The 19304-nt window shown below is 41.8% G+C and overlaps 1 protein-coding gene across 3 annotated transcripts in view; it reads right to left on the bottom strand.

The window, feature by feature from the left end:
- LOC110530010 (uncharacterized) overlaps positions 1-19304 on the bottom strand; it is a 76475-nt gene that overhangs the window by 12376 nt on the left and 44795 nt on the right. For all 3 annotated transcript variants that reach the window (XM_036985556.2, XM_090181856.1, XM_036985555.2), the window contains exons 27-48: positions 14587-14679; positions 14221-14328; positions 13987-14081; positions 13683-13833; positions 13311-13427; positions 10332-10496; positions 7692-7778; positions 7393-7527; positions 7021-7119; positions 4737-4832; positions 4386-4525; positions 4070-4196; positions 3898-3978; positions 3702-3800; positions 3537-3584; positions 3178-3351; positions 2611-2741; positions 2387-2459; positions 1713-1787; positions 1369-1494; positions 1032-1127; positions 728-937 (exon numbers count right to left, since the gene is read on the bottom strand). In XM_036985556.2, the coding sequence (XP_036841451.2) occupies positions 728-937; positions 1032-1127; positions 1369-1494; positions 1713-1787; positions 2387-2459; positions 2611-2741; positions 3178-3351; positions 3537-3584; positions 3702-3800; positions 3898-3978; positions 4070-4196; positions 4386-4525; positions 4737-4832; positions 7021-7119; positions 7393-7527; positions 7692-7778; positions 10332-10496; positions 13311-13427; positions 13683-13833; positions 13987-14081; positions 14221-14328; positions 14587-14679 (2526 nt within the window). The remainder of the gene's footprint in view (positions 1-727; positions 938-1031; positions 1128-1368; positions 1495-1712; positions 1788-2386; positions 2460-2610; positions 2742-3177; positions 3352-3536; positions 3585-3701; positions 3801-3897; positions 3979-4069; positions 4197-4385; positions 4526-4736; positions 4833-7020; positions 7120-7392; positions 7528-7691; positions 7779-10331; positions 10497-13310; positions 13428-13682; positions 13834-13986; positions 14082-14220; positions 14329-14586; positions 14680-19304) is intronic.

Raw genomic sequence — 19304 nt, 5'->3', positions numbered from 1 at the left:
AAAGTTAACAATTTTAGAAACTAATTTGCTCAATCCCAAATCGAACTGTACCCTCTAGATCTGAGATGATTGGATGCCTTAGGTATAAACCAATATGGTATTAACCCCACACTGCCTTTTGATATGCTTTGTAAGAATTTCACCATATTGCTAACTTACACCTATTCACGGGTTGCATGTTTCATCACAATATTGTTTTGAACTTTCATTTTGGACTGATGCCCGACTGAGCATTCTACTCAATGCATCGTCTATGAGCGCTAATGAAGATCTAATCAAAATCTTTGCTTGGAAATACAATGACATTCAAAAGGAGGCAAAAAAATTAGTAGGAAAACCTTTTGTCATCCCTTTTTTTTTTTTTTACAAACTTTGCTAGCTAATGACAACATTGTCATCTGTCTAAAGTAAATTTAATAACATGGTAATGCTGCTTCCTACTAAATATTTGACTACTTTAGCAATGCCATATTTTTTAAAGGCACTATAGTGTAATTTAGACACTCCGCCCAGAACGACTGGGCTTATCATGACTTTAGAGCACCACTGTTGTGCCGCTGGTAGAGGCCAGCTTGAGAACGTTCAGACCAATGGCATGACGCGCCCGAGTGACGGAGGTGCAACCTATGAATACAACCGCTCTGCGTTTGGTGAGTTTTTTGTTGTTTTGTTGAGCAGTGTGTGTGTGTGCCTCATTAGTATTAATGTGTGTCTCCATGCTGTTTACCTAGGTCTTGTCCGTGGGCTCTCTCATTGCCATTGATGAAGAGCAGAGAGTATCCAGAGTAGATGAGGGTGGTACCTCTGGGGCAGTCAGGCACTCTGATCGTCTGGCTGTGTCGGGCAAGCAGGAAACTGTCAGCCAGGCCTGCCGTGCTGGAGCCCCACGGGCCACGAGAACCCTTCTGTCCCGGAGACCCCTGGTAGCCCACCGGCCCTGCCAGAGCAAAAACACTTAGATAAAATACATGTTTTCCAACTGTTCGCCTCATGTTCAACAGGATCACTGCCACACACATGTATATAAATACCTGTCCGTCCCGGTGATCCCTTGTCCCCCTTGCGTCCAGGGAACCCAGGCAGGCCTGGAGGGCTGTGTCCATGCTGACCCTTCGGGCCCGTGGGGCCTGGCAGTGAGAGGGAAAACTTGATTTTGGCAAGCAATTTAGTTAGCCAAAGCTAAAGTAGGAGCTATTGTGCTAATGTTAGCATGCCGGTCACCACAGGCTAAGACATGGCATAGGTTGAATTCACTCCTTCCCCATAGACTATTTCATTCGTAAGAAAGAATGTGACATTTGGTTGAAGTGAACCACGGTTGGCCTGACCATGTGGCTTGTAGTTGCAGATGATAAAAGGATAGTGAACCTGCAAATCCTGGCCGTCCTGGCAGCCCACTTGGACCTGGAAGTCCTTGGTTCCCGGGGTGACCAAGTGGGCCTGGATCCCCTTGATAGAATCTCACTTGTCCAGACACGTCAAGCCCTGGACGACCTGTAGATGTGCATGAAAAAAAAACTTTGATTCGTTTTGACTAACCACTTGAGAATAAATTCTGCTCAAGATTCCGTTTAGAGTTAGGATGCATTGACGAATTGAATATTGACCCAATGGTTTTCAGTGTTAAATGTACAGATTTCAGTGTTAAATGTACAGGTTTCAGTGTTAAATGTTGAGTTGTTAGTGTTTAATGTTGAGTGTTAAATATTGACCTGGTGGTCCTGGCCAGCCTTTGGCCCCGTTTGGTCCTTTCGTGCCGGGGTTATAACTATGATCACCCGTATCACCTAAAACAACACAGTTCATCAAGATACACTGAATCACCAACTGCACCACACACACAGTTGGGTAAGGTTACTTTCGAAATGTAATACTTTACAGTTACAAGCACATGTCCAAAATTGTAATCAGTAACTTATCGTTTGGATTACCCAAACACAGTAACTTAATCAAATTCCTTTTTGGATTACTTTCCCCTTAAGAGGCATTAGAAGAAGGCCAAAACGATCCATCAAACACATTTGGTGTCATCATAGTGGTATCAGACTTGTGGTCAAAATATCTCAATTGAAACAAACCAAACACATTTCCTACACACACACACACACACATCACACACTATCTAGCATGTCATAACTAAAAAACCTAGGGATGACATGTTGATGGCTACAACACATGTCACACATTAACAGGAGGCACAGGAGTATTTCCAGAGCATGTGACCTTACTAGGGAAAACTCTTTGCCCTAGAACTAGAACCCAGAGTTCTTCATGGTCAGGATAAACACCTGGCCACACTCAATACTATGGTGTAATGACTGATTTGTTTTTTTTGTAAATAAAAAAATGACAATGCAGAGGATTGTTGTCGATGCAATAAGATTACCGGGGAATCCTGGGGGTCCAGGGTGACCTGGGTCACCTATTGGTCCTGGAGGTCCAGGGATGGCTCTTGGTCCCTAGGGGGTAGAAAGCAATTCAAGCAATAATTCAATACTTCAAATTATACATATAATTACTTATAACACCTATATTTTCCAGCGTTCAAGGGATATCCCAAAACGTAAACAACATTTAGTTGGTCTTGTACTCTTCAATGGAGTGACTCACCCATGGCCCTGGAAGCCCTGGGTCCCCTCTGGGCCCGTCGAAGCCTCGGCCCCCTGGAGAGCCCGTGTCTCCCCTGTCCCCTTTATATCCACACCCTCCAGACCCTGGCTGTCCCCGTGGACCCCGTCGCCCTGCAGACAGAAAGACCCTAAATGTGTCATAATTTCAGTCAGAGGCATGTTTTGGTAGAGCAGCATTCAGGGCCGGTGGGAATAAGGGAGAGGTTGAGTTAGAGTCAGAGATAGAGTTTGACTTACCAAGTCATAACTATTTTGTTTTGGTTAGTCAGGAGGAATAAGAGTTTGAAGAGGTTGAATGAGTGAGTTAAAACTAACCAATGGTGTGAGTGAATCAGGGACAGTTGTTCATAATGAGTTTGAACCTAGTAATTGACTAAGAAGCACTTCATTATCTGTACTGGCCTACAGAGTCAAGGATAGAGATTGAATTTGATTCAAGGGTAGAGTTTGTGTCAGCACAACTGACACAGTTTCAATTAGATTCAGGTATAGAGCTAATCAGTGACAGAGTTGGTGTTCAAAGCCACAAAGAACAGTGTGTCCTCACCAGGGCTTCCAGGTCTGCCATGAGGACCAGTGTCTCCTTTCAGCCCCTTGAGACAAATGGCTCGGTGCCCAGGCTCACCACGAGGACCTTGGGGTCCTTCAATGCCTTGGTCTCCAGTAAACCCTGGGGGCCCCAAAACAGTGGGGCCAGGAAAACCCACATCTCCCTTTGGACCTATAGGGAAACAGAAAACAAACCATTTTAGCCAATTACATCAATTTTAGCCATGAACGGAGCCAAGTTTATTACAAGTTTATTACAGAACCAATTCTAATTAATAACACCAATAACAAATCCAATGTTGAGCCAGTGGTACATGTCTGAAGGTATAGGAATTATGTCATCAGTCTGAGACTCACCTGGCTGTCCATTCTCTCCACGTAGGCCAGGAGTCGACCCCACAATCACTAGAGAGAGCACAGGAGATATATTATATCCACAAAATGTCAAATTATTACATATGCATGGGGCAAGAAGTGTAGATATAAACACAACGCAAGTAGAAGTCAAGGAGTCTGTCTTACATGTCTCTCCCTTCTGACCAGCAGGTCCAGGAATGCCATCGCGACCCTGGTTACCTTTAGGACCACAGAGACCAGGAGGGCCAGGTAACCCTGGTTGTCCTATGAAAGAGGATATGGTCAGACACCTCAAAAACATATACACACAAGTCATAGAGACACAAAAACATACACATATAAACCTTAGTGACGTTCTGACCTGGAGCTCCATATGACGGAGTGGGTCCTGGGGGGCCAGGAGGACCATCGGTACCTGGTGGCCCTGCAGGACCTAGGGGTCCTGGATCACAGAAAGAAAGATGGAAAGAAAGAACATTATCCTCATAATCATCTATCATAACTATCATTACTAGTATTTCAGTGGTAGTAACCATGATGTCCATGATGTCCTGGGTCTCCTTTGGCTCCAGTGGGCCCTTGGGAGCCTGGACGACCTGCGCAACCAGGAGAGCCTCTCTCTCCCTTGGAACCATGGCTGTCACACAAGGCTGGCTCGCCCTAAAGAGAAGGCGGAGGGAAGGGAGAGAGAAAGAGAAAAAGAGACACAGAGAGAGAAGTGTGTTATCAGAGCCAGGTAACAGTCACCCTGGTGTTTAAATGGTATCTGTAGTTTTACAGTGTTGTGTTGCACAGTGGCAGTGATTTGAATTGCTGGTAATAGACTGTGGTTCTGTTTGTTGAACACACCTTTTGTCCAGGTGGTCCTATGCGGCCTGGTTGAGCATAACTAGGCTCTCCTTTAGTTCCTTTAGGCCCGTATGGACCGGGTCTACCGTCTTGTCCCAGGCCTCCATGGTAACCCAGAACTCCCTTTATTCCATGGGGACCTAAAAGATTACATCAACACAACTCAATAAGAACATAATCAATTGGCTTTTAATTCATTTGAACCATTTTCAGTATGATATCATAAGCTGGTATGCGATGCAGTATGCCAAGCATACAAGAATACTTTTTGTGATTGTGTGTGTGAGGGAGTGTGTGTGTGCGTGCACATCTGTGAGTGTGTGTGTCATTGTGTGCGTGTGTGTTAGTTACCTGGTAAACCCATGCTCCCAATATCTCCCCTGGGTCCAGATGGGCCTGGTCCTCCTACTGAATATAGGTCATCGGCTCCATGATCACCTGGGGGACCTAACATACACACGTCATTAGTGTCCTTGTTATGATTTATTTATTTTTACTCTAGAAATCTGACATACTCTTGCTATAAAGCATACTAAAACAGTTACTACTATTACTACTCCTGCTGAAGTCACTACCAATTGAATGACTACTGCAGTCATTACCACTTCCACTGCACATGTTGTTTAACCCCACTGACATGTATTTCACAAGTAAAAAAATATTCCAAGACAAGCAAGCACACACATTTTATTTAGAGAATGTCCTTTTTTCGGAGAAAGGTAAATAACGGGGTTAAGTGCACATTGCACAGTCATCCTTCTATTTGTTTTGCATGTCCATGATCCTTAGGATGAGCTGCATTTGGTTACAATGACAACACAGGTGTGTGGTGTCACTGGGTTTGTTCAGCCCATCCTCCACCTCCACAGGGTTGGAAAGCTGCCCTGTATCAGTGGTTCCTAATAGCCCATGGGTGGTAGGGCTTCTGCAGGGCTCCTAACATTGAGGAATGCTTTGCTAGAAAGCATAAAAAGTGCACCATCTGCATAATCGCCTTATCAGATTGGAATATGATTTATTATGAATTTGCTATCATCAATATGTTTTACCACCGGTATCGGCAGTGTGATTTATTTGTCTTAAGTCATTCTTAAGATTATTAAGCTAATTTTAAATTATTATTTGAAAAAAAAAAAAAATGTAACCCTGAAATGTATCCGGTTAAACTCGGTTCATGTACTTTAGGGTTCCGGTGTGTTCATTAGCATTAGTTCAGCTATTATAGTATAGCTGAACTCTGTGTGAACTCTTGTTGATGGTTCTGTCTTCTGAAAATCAGGTTCCGGACAATTACCACTCCCACTTTATCCTTGATCGATAGTGACTACCTTGATTGATAGCGTGCCGCTTCTTGTGCTGAGTCTACATACAGGAGGTTGAGTGTGTGTCTGTAATGCTGAACTTTGCTTTACCTCTGGGCACCGCTGTACTATTGATTATGTTATAAATATTTTTAATTTAGTGCTTTTTTTATTACATTTGTGTGAACAGCGTGTGCAATGTCAATCTTGCCCACCTGCCATCTTGTTTGCCAAAGAGGATCACAATGGAAATAAGCCTTCAGACTTTTTTAGCTAACATTGTGCTAACATTGTGTTAGCTAATCCAAGTTTATCATTTTAAAAGGCTAATTGGTCATTAGAAAACCCTTTGCAATTATGTTAGCACAGCTGAAAACTGTTGTCTGATTAAAGAAGCAATACAACTGGCCTTCTTTAGACTAGTTGAGTATCTGGAGCATCAGCATTTGTGGGTTCGACTACAGGCTCAAAATGTCTAGAAATAAATAACTTCTGAAAGTCGTCAGTTTGTGCTGTTCTGTGAAGGGAGTAGTACACAGTGTTGCACGAGATCCTCAGTTTCTTTAGCAATTTCTCGCATGGAATAGCCTTCATTTCGCAGAACAAGAATAGACTGACAAGTTTTTTTTATTTTTACTTTATTTAACTAGGCAAATCTGTTAAGAACAAATTCTTATTTTCAATGACAGCCTAGGAACAGTGGGTTAACTGCCTTGTTCAGGGGCAGAACGACAGATTATATTACCTTGTCAGCTCGGGGATTCGATCTTGCAACCTTTCTGTTACTAGTCCAACGCTCTAACCACTAAGCTACCTGCCAAAAACTTTCAGAAGGAAGTTTTTTGTTTCTGGCCATTTGGAGCCTGTAATCGAACCCACAAATGCTGATGCTCCAGATACTCAACTAGTCTAAAGAAGGCCAGTTTTTATTGCTTCTTTAAATCAGCACAACAGTTTTCAGCTGTGCTAACATGATTGCAAATGGGTTTTCTAATGATCAATTATTATTTTAAAATTATAAACTTGGATTAGCTAACACAACGTGCCATTGGAACACAGGAGTGATGGTTGCTGATAATCGGTCTCTGTACGCTTATGTAGATATTCCATATTAACAATGTCTACACTGTATTTCTGATCAATTTGATGTTATTTAATGGACAAAAAATATTGCTTTTCTTTCAAAAACAAGGACATTTCTAAGTGACCCCAAACTTTTGAATGGTAGTGTATATATAGGTATGGTTTTTAGGCAAAATAACCCAACCAAAACAGTCACCACCACAAAGCAGGAAATGTCCTTTTCGCACGTGCGCACACACACACACACACACCTATAGGCCCATGTTTTCCTGGGTCACCATCCCTCCCATCAATGCCTTTTGGTCCAGGATATCCAGGGTCTCCTCTTGCACCAGGAAAACCAAGCAGACCTATTGTACAACAGATAATCCACATTAAATGACCATATTACTCACAATATTTGATTACATTTTTTGGTCCGTGATTCAAATGGAACCTGTCCTAGTATTTTTTTGCACAGTGTCCTTGTGTATTTGCAATCTGACAACTGGAAACATCTGCCCACTGTACCGGTGAGCTGAGTATACCTCATAGTAGTAGTAGTAGTAGTTTTTTTCACAAACTGCGTAAATACTGAATTGTGGGTTTGATTGAATTCATCGCAGAGTCTCTATGGTGCTCACCAAGCTTTCCAGGGTCCCCTGGGAGCCCATATAAGTCTGTGATAGGTGCTGGTCCAGAAGGGCCTGTGGTTCCTTTGTCCCCCACAGGGCCTGGTACACCTCTATGGCCTTTATCCCCATCACGGCCATCCGACCCTGCCCAGAAACACACAGCATAATAATCCTTATACTGTATATCAGTATCGTCATCATCACCTTTATCATCATTGTGTTTTACAGTATATATGGTACTTGTGAGTGTGTGTGTCTGTGTGAGCGCACGCCCATGTGTGTAAGGCTTGTCTGTACATATGTGTGACCTCTGGGGCCGGGTTGTCCTCCAGATCCAGGGAATCCGTCAGGGCCCGATCCAGATCTTCCATCCAGCCCAGGATCACCTCGAGGACCTGTGGTAGGTAACATACACTGCATCAGCTACTTTAGTAGTAAAAAATCTATCAAAATCAAATGTAATGACACTGGAACACTCAATGTCTTTCCAGATTACATTTAATCAAACTTTATTTGTGACTGGTAACAGAATTTTATGCGTTTGACACTAGATAATACTTCACAGGAGGGCTGTTTGATTATTTACAAAAAAATGCTTTTTGGGGATTGATATTTATGCCTCTAACTTTGTCGCTCATCATTATTCACAATGAATTCATGATTATACTTAATCATGGTGGCATCCATATTAATGTAGAAGCACTCATAAACATATTCTATTCTTATTTACAATAAAAGTGATATACAATAAATGATTTACCATTCATTTCTATTCGCCAACACAACATAATCTGAAACAACCAAAACAAACTACAAATGAATCCAACAAGTTTGAAGAGTCACAAGCTTGATGTAATCATTGCGTGCTAGGAATACCGGACCAAATACTAAACTTTTGACTGCTTTAATACACTATAAGTGAATTTCACACCTTCAAATAGGGGTACTAGATACATAAAATGCTTTCATTTCTAAAAGGTAAAACAGATATATATGAAAATACCCTTAAATGAAAAGGTGACATTCTGTACTGTCGCCTCATACACTGAGCAAAAATCTAAATGCAACACTGTTGGTCCCATGTTTCATGAGCCGAAATAAAAGATCCCAGAAATGTTCCATATGCACAAAAATATTATTTCTCTCCAATTTTGTTTACATCCCTGTTAGTGACCACTTCTCCTTTGCCAAGATAATCCACCTGAAAGGTGTGGATTTTTCTAAATTGAACCTTTAACTAGGCAAGAACAAATACTCATTTACAATGACGGCCAACACCAGCCAACCCAGACTACCCAATTGTGTGCCCCCCTATGGGACTCCCAATCACAGCCGGATGTGATACAGCCTGAATTCGAACCAGGGTGTCTGTAGTTACGCCTCTAGCACTGAGATGCAGTGCCTTAGACCACTAAGCCACTCAGGAGCCCTTGTGCTTGGGGACAATAAAGGGCCACTCTAAAACTAGCAGTTTTGCCACACAACACAATGCCACAGGTTTCTCAAGTTTTGAGGGAGCACGCAATTGGCATGCTGACTGCAGGAATGTCCGCCAGAGCTTTTACCAGAAAATGTCATGTTCATTTCACTGCCATAAACCGCTTCCAATGTAGTTTTAAAGAATTTGGCAGTACGTCAAACCAGCCTCACATCCGCAGAACACGTGTAACCACGCTAGCTCAGGACCACCTCAGGACTTTCAGTGGGCAAATGCTCACCTTCGACAGGCCGCTGGCACACTGGAGAAGTGTGCTCTTCACGGATGAATCCCGGTTTCAACTGTACCGGGCAGATGGCAGACAGCGTGTATGGCATCGTGTGGGCGAGCGGTTGGCTGATGCCAACCTTGTGAACAGATTGCCCCATGGTGGTGGGGTTATGCATGGGCAGGCATAAGCTACGGACAATGAACACAATTGCATTTTATTGATGTCAATTAGAATGCACAGAGATAACGTGATGAGATCCTGAGGCCCATTGTCGTGCCGTTCATCTGCCGCCATCACCTCATGTTTCAGTATGACAATGCACAGCCCCATTTCGCAAGGATCTGTTCACATTTCTTGGAAGCTGAACATTTCCCAGTTCTTCCCTGGTCTGCAGCCTCACCAGACATGTCACCCATTGAGCATGTTTAGGATGCTGTACGACAGCGTGTTCCAGTTCCCACCAACATCCAGCAATTTTACACAGCCATTGAAGAGGATTGGGACAACATTCCTCAGGCCACAAATCAGCAGCCTGATAAACCTTATGCAAAGGAGATGTGCTGAGCTGTATGAGGCAAATGGTGATCACACCAGATACTGACTGGTTTTCTGATCCACGCCCCTACCTTTAAAAAAATATATATTTGTGAGCCAACAGATGCATATCTGTGTTTCCCAGTCATGTGAAATCCATAGACTAGGGCCTAAGGAATATATTTCAATTGACTGATTTCCTTATATGAACTGTAACTCTGTAAAATCTTTGAAATTATTTCATGTTGCGTTTATATTTTTGTTCAGTTTATAAAACATTTGATCTCAAAAGTTGGTAAACCCGTTTTTACATTTTCAAAGCAGCATTACTTTCCCATTACTTTCTCAAATTGCAGTGTATGATATACTATTTTGAAGCTCCAACTGTACTTTTATAAAATGTAAAGAACAGTTTTTGTCAAAAAATTACAACAAGCCTAGAATCCTGTAACCAGACACATTTGTCCCCTAGGTGCATTTCCTATTAGGGCTATGGGGATGCATCAGACACAAACAACAAACAGGGACAGACATTACATAGACAAGAACATTCTTTGATTTGAGACCACTGTAACTTTGCTCATCCATATAATAACACAGTATAATATAAATGCTCATACATGCTTATAACATATCTTAGCACATTATATCTGTTAGCGTTGAAGTGTTACCAATGTGTTGAATGTGTCCGTTCTGTTAATGTACCTGGTGTGCCTGTTAACCCATCTCTCCCTCTGCCTCCCTTCTGTCCATCTAGTCCCTGCACTCCGGGTCCGGAGACCCCAGGGGGCCCAGGGTCACCAGTCGGGCCTGAACGTCCAAAACCTGGAGCGCCAGGGGCCCCAAGCGCACCCGTCGGTCCATTTAAACCTGGGTGAGGGGAGGGACAGTGGTCGATTAGTGGATGAGAGCCAAACAATGTAATTTGACAACGTATTGTGATGTGGAATCTACATGGAATAGACAGTGGATTTTAAAAAGTAATCAACATAAACTTTTGTTTTGAGGGTGAAATTTCAACCACAGGATTGTCATCATGCTAACCAAATTTAAACATAGAAAAACCTTGAATAAAATATGTTGAATTTGTACTTTTAAAACAATGTCAGATCTTCAACGTTATATCCATTATCAAAAAAAAACAAAAAAAAACTATAGTCTGGGCACCCTTTGGTCTCCTATCCAGGTTCTTAATCCAATCCCTGCTAAATGATTTATATTTGTCAATGACTATTACCAACGTTCTATTGTGAGAATGATTGTTGCGAGATCGCTACTTAAAAACTAAACAGATTTACTGTTGCTATTGAAGTCATTCCAAAGGGTAGCTTTAACAGAGCAAATTAAATGTAACCATTCTTGATCACTCTTTTCATCAATGATGCTATTAAAATATATAGCATTTGATGCTATATAGCATTTGCAGTCATCAACAGCTATTGTTTCAATTCAACTACAAATAGACAATACAATAGGACTAGGATGTCAAGCTCTGGTTGATTTTAAATGTAGTGATGTTGAATTTGTCACGCCCTGATCTGTTTCACCTGTCTCGTTATTGTCTCCACCCCCTCCTGGTGTCGCTTGTTTCCCCCAGTGTATTCATCCCTGTGTTTCCTGTCTCTCTGGGCCAGTTCGTCTTGTATGTTTTCAAGTCTACCAGCGTTTTTCCCTTGCTCCTGCTTTCTATTTCTCTTTGCTAGTCCTCCTGGTTTTGACCCTTGCATGTTTTCTAGTCTCTGTGTCCGCCTGCCTGACCACTCTGCCTGCCCCCGACCCTGAACCTGCCCGCCGACCTGTACCTCTGCCTTCCTCTGGATTACCGACCTCTGCCTGCCCCCGACCCTGAACCTGCCCGCCGACCTGTACCTCTGCCTGCCCCCGACCCTGAACCTGCCCGCCGACCTGTACCTCTGCCTTCCTCTGGATTACCGACCTCTGCCTGCCTTGACCTGTCTTCTGCTTGTCCCTGTTGGAACATTAAATATTGTTACTTCGACAGTCTGCATCTGGGTCTTACTTTGATTCCTGATAGAATTACGTTTGGTTGTAAATACAACCAGATATCAACATTTGACGGAGATGTTTCTTCTGCTTGGATAGTTTCATCTGTGCCACTGATGTAGTCTGGCTTTAATTCCATTTTGTCTACAATGAATAAATTATGTTGGATACATGTCTCCCTCTCGACCAAAAATCTAAGTTAAAGTATAGGACTAAATACAATGAACCTTTTTAAAGTGCATTTAAAATGTGATTTGATCCTATTTTTTAACAGAGTTTTGGTTGAGATGGAAACGTGAATCCAACATATCAATTATTAATTTGTAGAGACACTGGAATTAATTAGTCAGTGACACAGGTGGAACTATCCAAGCAGTAGATAAATCTCAGTTAAATAATTATATTTAGTTGCGTTTGTCAACCAAACACAATTCAATATTACTTTTATAGTATAGTGACCAGCCTAAAGTTAAGGCTATCTTACAAACGCACTAATGTAACATTAAACCTTAAAATGTGACCATGGATGTGTTACTCATTTTAAGGTCACTAGCTATACATTTCTTCTGATGTAATCATATAAAGCGTGAATGTTCAAAATAGCATGCATAGGTCATCGCAGGTCTGTGGAGATTGTTTTGGAAATTCAACACCATGTCGTGGAAATTACGCCCAGGGACACTCGAAGTCAATCTTAAATGAATCATCCTTTATTATCAGCGCGCTGGAGAGGTTCCAACCAACTCAATGCACCATAGTACACGTCAATCAGGAGCTCTGCTGGGGCAGTCCCAGCAGTTGTCTTATATACAGCTATACACAGACAAGTTATATTCACATGATTTAGCATAATTAATTCATCATTACTATTTTGTTTCATAACATGTGACAGACCAATACCTCCCGAGTCTTCTTCTCTCTAAGCTGAGACCTTGACACTGAGATTTCTTTTGTTCTAAAAACAAAGGTCTGGGCATACTGCCAGCTACTGATAGTGAGGATTTGTACAGTCAGTCACTTGCATGATCACAGAAAACAGTTAATAGAAAAGCACATGAATAGGACACAGAAATTAGTTATTAGAAAAGCACAGACATAAAAAAATTCCAGCACACGATCTTCACACTTGCTGTAATAATCTGATCACTTGCACCATGTACTTTTAATGTAACCTCAACTGTAATCGAAGTCATTTGGTTATGCTATTAGATTAAGCACAGCGACAACACAATCTGTCATATAAATAATGAAAGTATCTGACAATGTATTCCCATTTGAACTTTGCTGGGCTTTTAAAATGGTTGAAATCGCAGTGATAGACATTTGGGTGACAATTTTACCAAAAATCTGACATTGTTTCCCCATTGGAATTTGGTGGTGCTTTTAGATGTTTGAAAGCACAGTGATAACACAGTGGAAATGCAACTATCTTGTGGCTGTCTTTTTGAATGGGTGAATATAGATTGTAATCTGATTGATCAATGTCTCAACCAAATATTACCCAATTATCCATGTTGAAATCACATGGTGCACACAGTGGTGAAAGAGAAGGAAGAGAGAAGACAACCGGAAGAAGCCACATAAGAATAATCAAGAATGAAAGAAACTGAGTGAAATGCCTTGGAGAAAGATGTATTTTCTGACATGGTGTGGGGACATTAGCAGGCTCCACGGGCTCACCTGGAGGTCCGGGTCTGCCTGCTGGTCCTGGCGGACCAGGTGGTCCGGTTGTGGCTCCTGTACAGTCAGTATGTGCGTAACCAGGTGGTCCTTGGGAACCTACCCCACCTTTACTTCCTACAAACAGACAAGGCCATAACTGCTTTGGGAGTATATGCACCAGTATGTAAATGCATCTCTGTGTATGCTGTTGAGTGTGGATGAAATTGTTCAGAGAGCTTAAGTGAAGTGTGTGATAGAAGCCGCCAGAGTTTGCAAAATGTGGGTGTGTCCCACGTCTGTATCTGTGTGTGTGTGTCCCATGCCCATCCCGTGTCTGAGTATTGTCTGCCCTGTCCTATCTCTGTGTCCATCTGTGTGTACAGTAAGTACCTTTGGGGCCTGGTGACCCATTGAGGCCTATTGGTCCTGGATTCCCTGGTCGTCCCAGTAGCCCTGGGTCTCCTGGAGGTCCCCGGTCCCCAACACCACCTTGGAAACCTTTAGGGCCGACTGGAGCTGGGGCCCCAAACCCAACATCACCCTGAAAGTAGATGGAAGGATGCATAATGGTTAGTGGGATGGATGGAACAACTGAGGGAATTTTGAAGACTATATGGAATGGTGGGTGGATGGATGGGTAATGACAGACATAGATCGACAGACAAACATGGCAGGTTTGGTGTTCAGTACTGACCTTTGACCCTGGAACCCCAGGGATTCCCAGTGTGCCGGGTCGTCCAGGGTAGCCGCTTCCAGAGGTACCTGGGGGTCCCGGGTGCCCTTTGTCACCTAGGAGACAGACAGCAACACAAGTCCTACTAACAAATGCACACACACATACATTCACCAGTAACTGGATGTAACATTTTGGAAAAAACTTGAATACAATTTAAAATGCATATTTAAAAGAGATGTAGGCATGACTCACCTTTCGTTCCAGTGGGTCCTCGTCCTCCCAGGGTGGAGAATCCACCACTGTCTCCTTTCTCCCCCTGGTAACCATGTACTCCATGTAAACCAACACTACCACGAGGACCTGTGTGGACAAACTCAACTCAATGTTTATTTCCTATCATGTTTTGACCACAAAGGTCTTTGTCAGGTGCTAATGGCAGTAAAGCTACTAAAAGCAAACTTCAATTTGGGTCGGAGTGGCCTGGAACCAAAGATGATTTGCTCCGTTTAACCGTTGTAATAAAGCATATCGGTTTGGAAATGCCACCAAGCTCAGCGTAGTATAGACCTCCAGCCACCCCTCTCATGCTGTGGTTAGGGCCCCATTTTGGTTGCTCACCTGGGGGGCCCTGTAACCCAGGCAGACCCATCTGTCCTGGTGGGCCTGGGACTCCCTGGTAAGCCACTCTTTTGCTGGGCTCACCTTTCTGACCTGGTGGGGATAGAGGGGGGGGGGGGGACATTGGGTCAGACCATCAGCATAAATAGGGGCAATTATCAGGAAGACAGTCATCATAGACACGCACACAATTAAAGAGTATAATATACGAAAAGGAGGCTCAAATGTGGTACAAGTGTATGTGTGAGCCATGGACTGTATATGAATGGTCAAAACCATAGATCACGTGACACCATTCATTCCTATGCAAAGACTCAATAGCGCATTTGAAGCTAAGTAAGTCAATTTTAGTGACTAAGATGGCGTCTCATGGGGGAGATTTTCAAGACATAACATGCGTTTGAGCTACTCCAGGAAGCGACATTGCGGGCTAGCACTATGTTGCCCCCTCATTGAATATCTCAAGTTGGTCGACCTGGGTACTGCAAGCTGCTGCTATTAGCCACTAAATTATCCTGCATTAAAAAAATATATAATTGAAGGACATACAGTTGAAATTGGAAGTTTACATACATCTTAGCCAAATATATTTAAACTCAGTTTTTCCACAATTTCTGACATTTAATCTTTGTAAAAGTCATAGGCCTGTTAGGATCACCACTTTATTTTTAAGAATGTGAAATGTCAGAATAATAGTAGAGAGAATGATTTATTTCAGCTTGTATTTCTTTCATCACATTCCCAGTAAGTTAGATGTTTACATACACTCAATTAGTATATGGTAGCATTGCCTTTAAACGATTTGTTTCAGGTAGACTTCCACAAGCTTCCCACATGAAGTTTGGTGAATTTTGGCCCATTCCTACTGACAGATCTGGTATAACTGAGTCAGGTTTGTAGGCCTCCTTGCTCGCACACGCTTTTTCAGTTCTGCCCACATATTTTCTATGGGATTGGGGTCAGGGCTTTGTGATGGCCACTCCAATACCTTGACTTTGTTGTCCTTAACTTCTTTAAGACTGGGGGCAGTATTGGGTAGCTTGGATAAAAAGGTGCCCAGAATAAACTGCCGGCTACTCAGCCATAAAAACTAGAATATGCATATAATTAGTAAATTAGGATAGAAAACACTCTGAAGTCTCTAAAACTGTTTGAATGATGTCTGTGAGTACAACATAACTAATTTGGCAGGCAAAAACCTGAGAAAAAATCCAACCAGGAAGTGGGAAATCTGAGGTTTGTAGTTTTTCAAGTCATTGCCTATCGAATATACAGTGTCTATGGGGTCATATTGCACTTCCTACGGCTTCCACTATATGTCAACAGTCTTTAGAACCTTGTTTGAGGCTTCTACTGTGAAGGAGGGGGGAATGGGAGCTGAATGAGTCAGAGGTCTGGTAGAGTGCCATGAGCTGACCACGCGCGTTCACGTGAGAGTTAGCTTGCGTTCCATTGCAGTTCTACAGACAAAGGAATTCTCCGGTTGGAACATTATTGAAGATTTATAATAAAAACATCCTAAAGATTGATTCTATACTTAGTTTGACATGTTTTTACGAACTGTAATATAACTTTTTGTCTGAACTTTCGCTTGGACTTGCCTGCGCGTCGTGAGTTTGGATTGTGTACTAAACGCGCAAACAAAAAGGAGGTCTTTGGACATAAATGATGGACTTTATCGAACAAATCAAACATTTATCGTGGAACTGGGATTCCTGGGAGTGCATTCTGATGAAGATCATCAAAGGTAAGTGAATATTTATAATGCTATTTCTGACTTCTGTTGACTGCACAACATGGCGGATTTCTGTTTGGATGTTTTGTTGTCTGAGCACTGTACTATTTCATGGTGTGCTTTTTCGGTAAAGCTTTTTTGAAATCTGACACAGCGGTTGCATTAACCTGTTAGAGCTCTAGGGGCGCTATTTCATTTTTGGATAAAAAACGTTCCAGTTTTAAGCGCGATATTTTGTTACGAAAAGATGCTCGACTATGCATATTCTTGACAGTTTTGGAAAGAAAACACTCTGAAGTTTCAGAATCTGCAAAGATTTTGTCTGTAAGTGCCCCAGAACTCATTCTACAGGCGAAACCAAGATGATGCATCAACCAGGAATTAGCAGAATTTCTGAAGCTCTGTTTTCCATTGTCTCCTTATATGGCTGTGATTGCGCAAGGAATGAGCCTACACTTTCTGTCGTTCGCCCAAGGTCTTAGCAGCATTGTGACGTATTTGTAGGCATATCATTGGAAGATTGACCATAAGAGACTACATTTTCCAAGTGTCCGCCTGGTGTCCTGCGTCGAATTCGGTGCGCAATTGCCAGCTGCTTCTACTTTACCATTTGATTCAGGGGAGAAAGCATGTGTCCAAGAACGATGTATCAATGAAGAGATATGTGAAAAACACCTTGATGATTGATTCTAAACAACGTTTGCCATGTTTTCAGTCGATATTATGGAGTTAATTTGGAAAAAAGTTCGCGTTTTGAGGACTGAATTTTCAGATTTCTTTTGGTAGCCAAATGTGATGTATAAAACGGAGATATTTCTAATACACAAGGAATCTTTTTGGAAAAACTGAGCATCTGCTATCTAACTGAGAGTATCCTCATTGAAAACATCAGAAGTTCTTCAAAGGTAAATGATTTTATTTGAAGGCTTTTATGTTTTTGTTAATGTTGCGTGCTGGATGCTAACGCTAATGCTAACGCTAAATGCTAACGCTAGCTAGCTACTTTTACACAAATGATTGTTTTCCTATGGTTGAGAAGCATATTTTGAAAATCTGAGATGACAGTGTTGTTTACAAAAGGCTAAGCTTGAGAGATGGCATATTTATTTCATTTCATTTGCGATTTTCATAAATAGTTAACGTTGTGTTATGCTAATGAGCTTGCTGATAGATTTACACAATCCTGGATACAGGGGTTTTTTCATAGCTAAACGTGACGCAGAAAACGGAGCGATTTGTCCTAAACAAATAATCTTTCAGGAAAAACTGAACATTTGCTATCTGAGAGTCTTCTCATTGAAAACATCTGAAGTTCTTCAAAGGTAAATTATTTTATTTGAATGCTTTTCTGTTTTTTTGTGTAAATGTTGCCAGCTGAATGCTAATGCTAAATGCTACGGTAGCCATCAATACTGTTACACAAATGCTTGTTTTGCAATGGTTGAGAAGCATATTTTGAAAATCTGAGATGACAGTGTTGTTAACAAAAGGCTAAGCTTGAGAGCTAGCATATTTATTTCATTTCATTTGCGATTTTCATGAATAGTTAACGTTGCGTTATGGTAATGAGCTTGAGTCTGTATTCACGATCCCGGATCCGGGATGGGGAGATCAGAAAGGTTAAGGAGAAGTTTATCTAAAGTTCCATGTATAACAATTGTATTTTCATCAGCATTTATGATGAGTATTTCTGTAAATCGATGTGGCTCTCAAAATGACCAGATGTTTTGGAACTACTGAACATAACATGCCGATATAAACTCAGATTTTTGGATATAAATATGAACTTTATCGAACAAAACATAGATGTATTGTGTAACATGAAGTCCTATGAGTGTCACCTGATGAAGTTCATCAAATAATTCGCCGTAAAGCCTTTTTGAAATCAGACACTGTGGCTGGATTAACGAGAAGTTTATCTTTAAAATTGTGTAAAATAGTTGTATGCTTGAGGAATTTTAATTATGAGATTTCTGTTGTCTTGAATTTGGTGCCCTGCACTTTCACTGGCTGTTGTTGAGGTGGGACGCTACCGCGTCCCAAATATCCCAGAGGTTAAGACATTTTGCCACAACTTTGAAAGTATGCTTGGGGTCATTGTCCATTTGGAAGACCCATTTGCGACCAAGCTTTAAAGCTTTAACTTTAACTGATGTCTTGAGATGTTGCTTCAATATATATACATAATTTCCCCTCCTCATGATGCCATCTATTTAGTGAAGTTCACCAGTCCCTCGTGCAGCAAAGCACCCCCACAACATGATGCTGCCACCCCGTGCTTCAAGGTTGGGATGGTGTTTTTCGGCTTGCAAGGCTCCCCCTTTTTCCTCCAGACATAACGATTGTCATGATGGCCACACAGTTCTATTTTTGTTTCATCAGACTAGAGGACATTTCTCCAAAAGTATGATCTTTGTCCCCATGTGCAGTTGCAAATCGTAATCTGGATTTTTTATGGCGGGTTTGGAGCGTGGCTTCTTCCTTGCTGAGCGGCCTTTCAGGTTATGTCGATATAGGACTTGTTTTACTGTGGATATAGTTTCCTCCAGCATCTTCACAAGGTCCTTTGCTGTTGATTTGGGATTGATTTGTACTTTTGCCCCAAAGTATGTTCATCTCTAGAAGACAGAACGCGTCTCTTTCCTGAGCGGTATGACGGCTGCGTGGTCCCATGGTGTTTATACTTGCGTACTATTGTTTGTTGTTGATGAACGTGGTACCAACAGGCGTTTGGAAATTGCTCCCAAGGATGAACCAGACTTGTGGTCTTGGCTGATTTCTTTTGATTTTCTCATGATGAGTTTGAAGCTAGGCCTTGAAATACATCCACAGGTAAACCTTCAATTGACTCAAATGATGTCAATTTGAAGCTTCTAAAGCCATGATATAATTTTCTGGAATTTTCCAATCTATTTAAAGGCAGTTAACTTAGTGTATGTAAATTTCTGACCAACTGGAATAGTGCTACAGTGAATTATAAGTT

The sequence above is a fragment of the Oncorhynchus mykiss genome, chromosome 8 (assembly GCF_057628025.1).
Source record: "Oncorhynchus mykiss isolate SJ-2025 chromosome 8, ASM5762802v1, whole genome shotgun sequence".
NCBI classification, from domain to species: Eukaryota; Metazoa; Chordata; class Actinopteri; order Salmoniformes; family Salmonidae; genus Oncorhynchus; species Oncorhynchus mykiss.
This window is presented reverse-complemented; position numbering and strand designations above follow the sequence as displayed.